Genomic DNA, 6,863 nt, shown 5'->3' on the forward strand with positions numbered 1-6,863 from the left:
CATATATATGGATAATTGAGTCTAGTGTCAATTATTTGTGTAGATATATATGAGTTATTGTATTTTATACATGTTTAATTTATAATTGATATAATTAAATAGCTTAGGACAATTCTTATATTAGCTTACCCTTGATATTTTTTTTGTGTTTCTTATGTTTTATTTGTTTCTTTTACTATATTAGTGTGAGTAAAGAATTAAATGATGATATTCCTTGCAAGACAAAAATACTACTAAGTAGTTTTATAATTTTCTTGTAGTTGTTTTATATAGGAAATCTTTTTAAAAAAGAAAAACTATGATCCACATATGGTTTGTATATATTTTATTATTATATTTATTATTTTGTAATTGTTTTATATAAAAATTCTTAAAAGATACTCATTTAATTATATATTTTATTATTATAATTATTATTTTGGATAAATATATGAATTTAACTGTTTTGGTTTTTCAATTCTATAGTATTTTATTTAGTAATTTTATAATGATATGTTACATGAAACTCCAACTAAATATTGATAAAAGTATTCTTTCTAACAATATTTATACATATTCTCCATTGATTAAATTAAATTTTCATCTTCAAATTGCTTTTAATATTTCTCTCTTAATTCATATATCCTTACATTATATTCCGTTCTTAAATTATATATATTTATTTTGTCTTGCATTCGTGAATATTATTTTATAATTGTTGTAAAATTTCAATTATCATATAATAATCAATAATAAACACTTTACGTACTGATATCATATAAAATATCTTTCTAAAAATCGTGAATATTATATTTATCACATAATAAACATTTTACATGCTGTTTAATAAAAATAATATTTTACGAAACTTTTATAAACAATAAAAATTAAATAAGTATATATTTAATTTAAAAATAACACAAAAATAGTTTTTTACCCTCCTAATTAAAAGTATCTTATCTACGAAAGAATTGTTTATAATTTTATCCTAAGGTAATTTGTAATAAACTAAAATCATAAAAAAGGTGAAATTGAATTCTCTTAAAACATGTTCAAAAGAAAAACACAGTTCAATAATATTCAATATGCCAAAGGTAAGAGAATAAATTAGTACCAAACCAATCCAACAATAATAGCCTCCACCCTTTATAGAAGAACATATACCAAAACCACTTTCCCACTGTTCCTCCCAAAACACAAAATGCAATTTCATCAAACACCTTCTAAATTTTCATCTTCTTTGGTGCTGATTGAAGGCTCTTTTTCAGAAACTTTTTTAGGGTATTTAATGGCATTCAGTTCAACCTTTCTCAAAGCAGCTTTGCCAAGATCAACACCACACATGTCAGAGAGCCTCACAAGATAAAGCAACACATCTGAAAGTTCTTCTCCAAGATGAACTTTTTCTTCTTCTTTCCAATCTGGAAGACCCTTTGGAACCTCTCCTTTCCACTGAAATATCTCACACAATTCTCCCATTTCACCCACCTGGGGAATCATTACAAAGTCAATCAATAAGATAAAATTGAACTTACCCTTTTTTGGAGCAAGGCAAACTTTGAAATTTCAACTTAAAAATCAAATTTTTATTTTTATTTGGTTCCCTTTCAATGAGGTGATCAAAGAAAGAAAAACACTAAATAAATAAAGACTTTAATACAGTTTTGGCCTACCATTATGTTGAATCCATAATTTTAATTTTGTTTAATTTTAAAATTCAATATTTTTTTAAAAAAAATCCACAATTTCAATCTATCTCTAAATTTTGTTAATATATTTCATTTTCTTGGTTCAATTATGTTATAATCTAAAACACCATAAAAATGGTTTAAGAAATTATAACGTAAGAAATAAATATATAAAAATATTGTGGGATTAACTAAAATTACAGATTTTTTAAAATTAAAATTGAAATGTCTCAAACTTGAAATAACAGCTTCAATATACATGAGAGTCCGAATTTTATTTATATATTAGAAAAGCATATTTATTCATTTTTTCCTTTTTTGCCTAATATTCCATTAGTCTTTTTGACACATTAATGTACCATGTGTAAAGAATGGCATGGAATATATTGTGTGGGTTTCATCTTAGATGTTATCAATGTGATAACAGCTTGCAAAGTGTGATTTTACTAATCTTGGCAAATATAAAAGAATTGTTTTAAAAAGAGGAAAGAAAACATATTTTATTCGTTAAAATAGAAAAAAAATGATTATTTTAGTGGTATAATAAATCTTTTGAATTTAAAATTCAAACTTCTATCACCATCTTTCTACTATGTAAAGTCTCAGTGTAAAAGAAAAAATTTCATGCCACAACCAATTTAATAAATCTTTTTAACCTGGAATATATGCACCCTATTCATAAATGAAAAAAAAAATTAAATTGACAATGAGATTAAAAGGTGCAAACTTTATCAAAATACAATGTTTTCAAATTAAAATGCATAAATAAAGATCACAAACATGATCAACATGCAAACACCCAAGATGAAGAATAAAAGAGATTAAAAGAAACCAACTTTAAGAAAAAAAAATTCAGTGGTTCAAAATGCAAACGCCCATGGTAAAGAACAAATGAGATTAAGAGGATCTAAATAAAAACAGAAATTTTTCCAAATGCTTAACTTATGATCATAAACATTCTTTGGTGGGTCAAATATTCAAACACCCATGATAAAAAAAAGCACAAGATAAAAGGAACCAACTTTAAAGAGAAAAAAAAATCAAAGTTCCGAAATGCATGAATGAAGCTATAACAAACAACCTAAGCTAAACCAATGTTCAAACACCCATGATGGAGAAAAGAAAACATTAAAGGGAACCAACTTCAAGAAAATTTCAGTGTTCTCAACCCAAATGCATAAATGAGGAAAACAAAAATCCTCAATACTCAAACACCCATGATAAATAACAAAACAACACAAATTTGATAGAAACACACAGTGAAATCCTCAAGAAAATAACATTAAAAAAGTAAAAATTTTGGGATGAGCTTCTTGAAAAATAACACAAAAGTTGACATGGGTTGGTTGAAAAAGAAGAGAAAGAAACAGTGTTCATGCAAGGTGAAATGACAAGCACCATGAAAGCACATTTTTTTTTGTTGAGAAAGAGAAGCATACCAAAGCCAAAAGGAGGTTCCTTGGGCTATGAAACTGCTCCCAATCCCTCTCCTTTGCAAACTCACTCATAATCTCCTTAAGCTGATCAAGAGAAACAGCTGCTTTTTCAGAAACCCCAGTCATGTTTTCAGAGCAGAGAGAATGAAAATGATGATGAGAACAGAGAGAGAGAGAAATGAGAATGAAGAAATGAAAACAGCTAGCACCTCATTATATAAGAAACAGAAGACAAGAAAATGAGCGTGGAAAGTTTTTGTTTTTCTTGGAAAGAGTATTGAAGCAATTGAGGTGGATGTTGCAGCAGTGTCATTTTCGGAAATTGATGGACTTTTTTTTCTTTCTTTTTTTTCTTTCTGAAATTCGTACAAAAAGAGAGAGTGATACCCGTGGGGTGGACCCCTTTTTCTCTCTCTTTTGTAGAAACAGGTAAATTAATTATTATTTTTTTATCTTTTTAAGAAATATATAAAAGAAATTCAACATTAATTAATAAATTACGAATGAGTTAGTATAACATGTCATTGTATTATTTTTAATCTAAAAACTGAAGATAATATAATCATTCTATCTAGAGTAATTGATACAACGACACACCTTTACCTTTATATCATACAGATTATAAAAATAAAATGGTAAAAATATGTAAATTTTTGTATTATTTCAATAAAGAAAGAATGAAAAGTAAATAAAAGTAGTGTAAATGTAGGTGTGAAAAAAATCTTTATTCTTCTATTTATATATTATATAACACAAGGCTTCTAATTTATTTTGAATTCTTAAGATTTTTTATATTAGAATATTTCAATCTGCTTGAAGTTGTTTGATATTTAATTATTTATTTAGTTTCATGTTTAATTATTTATTTGGTATTTATAGTTATACAAACTCTTTTTATAATTTTTGTTAGAAACCTGTTTTCTTAATCTATATATACATGTATGTCACTTTTAATTTTTTATAACATATATAAGGATTAAGACCATTTCTTAACTTAAAAACATAAAAACTGAGAGAAAATAAATATAAAAAAAATATTTTTTTCGTAAATTTAAATTATGAGACTTGGTATAAATTAAGTTTAATTAAAAAATGTTTGTTATATATATATATATATATATATATATATATATATATATATTAATTTTTAGAAATAATTACTAAAAAATTGTCAAAATATGTTCTAAAATATTAAATGTTATACATTTATAGTTAAAAGAGATCACTTTAAAAAAAATGTTAATTCATTAATCTTTGCATTTAATGCTCTATTTTTTCCTTTAATATTTTAGATCATTTAATATGATTTATTTTTTTACTTTAATATTTTGGTTCATTTAATATGCTTTAATTTTCTCCTTTAATATTTTCTTTTAATGATGATATAAAAATATTCAATAAGCATTAATTTATTAGTTTTAATATGTATATAACTAACGTTTTATCTTTGAAGAAGTTACATGCGTATTCATTAACTGTTATGAATTATTAATTCCCTCTAACTTTTTAAGGTTGATTTTGCAGAAATAAAATATAGTTGTATAATTATTTATTTTACTTTTTTTATCTAATACCAAAATTGTATATGTGAGTTATTTAAAATAAAAAATACATAAAAATATAATTAATACTAATTAATGTGATATTGAATTTTGTAAATGATAAATAAATAGACAAAAACTTAAATATTTTAAATTTTAACGTTTCAAAAAGAAAATTTTTATTTTCTAATTTTAAATGATATAAAAAAAGTTTTATTTCTTAATTAGTCTTTTGATTCTAATTTTTGTTAAAAATTTAAAGTTTATACATCTCCTTTTAACATATTATTTGAAAATATATAGTACTAATATAATTATCTCATAAAATAAATATTCGTAAAATAAAATATATATAAACTAAGTAAGATAATTTGGAGTTTTTGAAAACTTGAAAGTAATTACTAAACACTAAAGAAAATTACTTATCATTATTGTTTTTCACCAAAGACGCATCAACACCTATCCATCGTTTGTTCACACCGTGAAGCGATCATCGTAAAAGAGATAAACAAAACACAAGAAACACAAATGAAACGACAAAGTAAACTAGTGCGTAAGAGAATTATTCTAAGACAATTAAATCATATCAAATTAAGCTAAGCATGAATCAAATATAATAAATCATATATAGTTGACATTAGACCTAATTATCTGGATACATGCCTTTGACATTAGGTTTCACTTTAGGCGTGCACTTATAGTAGTATTAATGTTATGTAGAATCATAGACAAAGGAGTTATCACCCTACTACTCATAAGGTTAGACTCCTTCACGTTTAGAACCAAATGGTCCAGTATCATGGACCTCTTGTGACTCTCATGACATAACTCATTCTACTCTATTTGAGTGTAAATAATTATTAGAATTCAGGATACCTCCTTACTGATCTCCCATATGTCAGTGCATACTCTAAGAACACCACCATAAATAATTTCTCCTTGAAATTCTTTCAACAACATCCTAATATATGTCCACAACCATATCATAACCTTAGTTAATAATAAAAAAATATTATAAACATACCTCAGTTTCATCACAGATCTATCTCAAATAGTCAAAGAAGACAACAAATCAAATCAAAGAACCTGGTGCTTAAATGTTGCACTTAACACCAAACCATCACAAAGAGTGACGCTCAACGACAATGTCATTCTTCTTACAAAAGTTTGCGCTTAGTGGCACTTTCTGTCACTCAACGTCCTCCAGTTCCAGCCTTGGAGTACAAAGATGACGCTTAACGATATCCTACTACTACTCAATGTTAAAGCATTCACACAAAGTGGAGCTCAACGATACAACTTATCATTCAACATCTGGAGCTAAAATGCTCATAGACTTGACACACAAATTGGCTCTTAATGTCACTCTAAGATTCTTATAACATGTTACTTTGATCGATCAAATTGAAACAATAATAATTGGATCAATTGATATTAAAGAAAATGAAATAAAAGAAATATATTGTTATATATATTCTAAGCTATCAAGCATAAAATTTTGCCAATTTAGTTTAATGAGACATACATAATTGTTTGACCAAGAAACTACATATAGTCGTTAACAAAAATATATAGCACAAGATAAAACTGTCATGCTTGTAGATAGGTTTAAAAACAAGATAAAACAAATGATATATTCCTGAATTATCCAATCTATAATATTATCCATCTAATAAATTGGAGTCCTGAATGAATAAATCCATAGTATTATGCTCTCTTGAAGCATCTTCTTCTTTATCTCCATCTACAATACAATAAAAAATAGTGTTAACTAATAATATTGAAACACAAAGTAATAAATAATTAAAGACATATGAGAATAACAATAATGTTACCTGTTAGTTCAAAACCATGCAACCAATTTTGAGTTAAATCTGTTGCTAAGTAAAGGTTGTGCGTTTTGAATAATTAATTTGATTTCAATAAAAAAAATAGAATTTGAATAATTAATTTAATTAAAAAAAGGTGGGTTAGTGAGCCAACCCGACCCACCACGGGTTCAACCCGTGTGAGACGGGTCAAAATTGGCTCGCATAAAAAATTTTGGATTTTTTTCCAACCCAACCCGGCTCAAACCTGTGGTGAGCCGAGTTAGCTCATGGGTTTCAACCCATTTTGACGGCACTACTCGTAATCCCTCTCCATATTATATTGCTTTAGGTTATCATAGAATGTCTTAACCTTTTTATACTCACCTTTCATCTATTTCTTCTATGGTC

General features: G+C 25.9%; 1 protein-coding gene across 1 annotated transcript; it reads right to left on the reverse strand.

Moving 5' to 3' along the window:
- Window positions 1-1,030: 1,030 nt before the first annotated feature.
- Window positions 1,031-3,306, reverse strand: LOC124821835 (uncharacterized). The gene is made up of 2 exons (XM_047293781.2): window positions 3,107-3,306; window positions 1,031-1,467 (listed from the first exon to the last, which is right to left on the reverse strand). Exons 1-2 carry the CDS (start codon window positions 3,227-3,229, stop codon window positions 1,192-1,194), a joined length of 399 nt encoding a protein of 132 aa, XP_047149737.2. The 5' UTR covers window positions 3,230-3,306; the 3' UTR covers window positions 1,031-1,191.
- Window positions 3,307-6,863: the final 3,557 nt, after the last annotated feature.

The sequence above is a fragment of the Vigna umbellata genome, chromosome 7, assembly GCF_029865625.1.
Source record: "Vigna umbellata cultivar VRB3 chromosome 7, Vumbellata_1.0, whole genome shotgun sequence".
Lineage (NCBI taxonomy): Eukaryota > Viridiplantae > Streptophyta > Magnoliopsida > Fabales > Fabaceae > Vigna > Vigna umbellata.

Bases quoted from the DNA above. Each gene is read 5' to 3' on its own strand.
- LOC124821835 (XM_047293781.2), bottom strand. From the start codon at position 3,229: ATGACTGGGGTTTCTGAAAAAGCAGCTGTTTCTCTTGATCAGCTTAAG. The intron at 1,468-3,106 runs GTATGCTTCTCT...ATGATTCCCCAG, and splicing joins GGAACCTCCTTTTGGCTTTG to GTGGGTGAAATGGGAGAATT.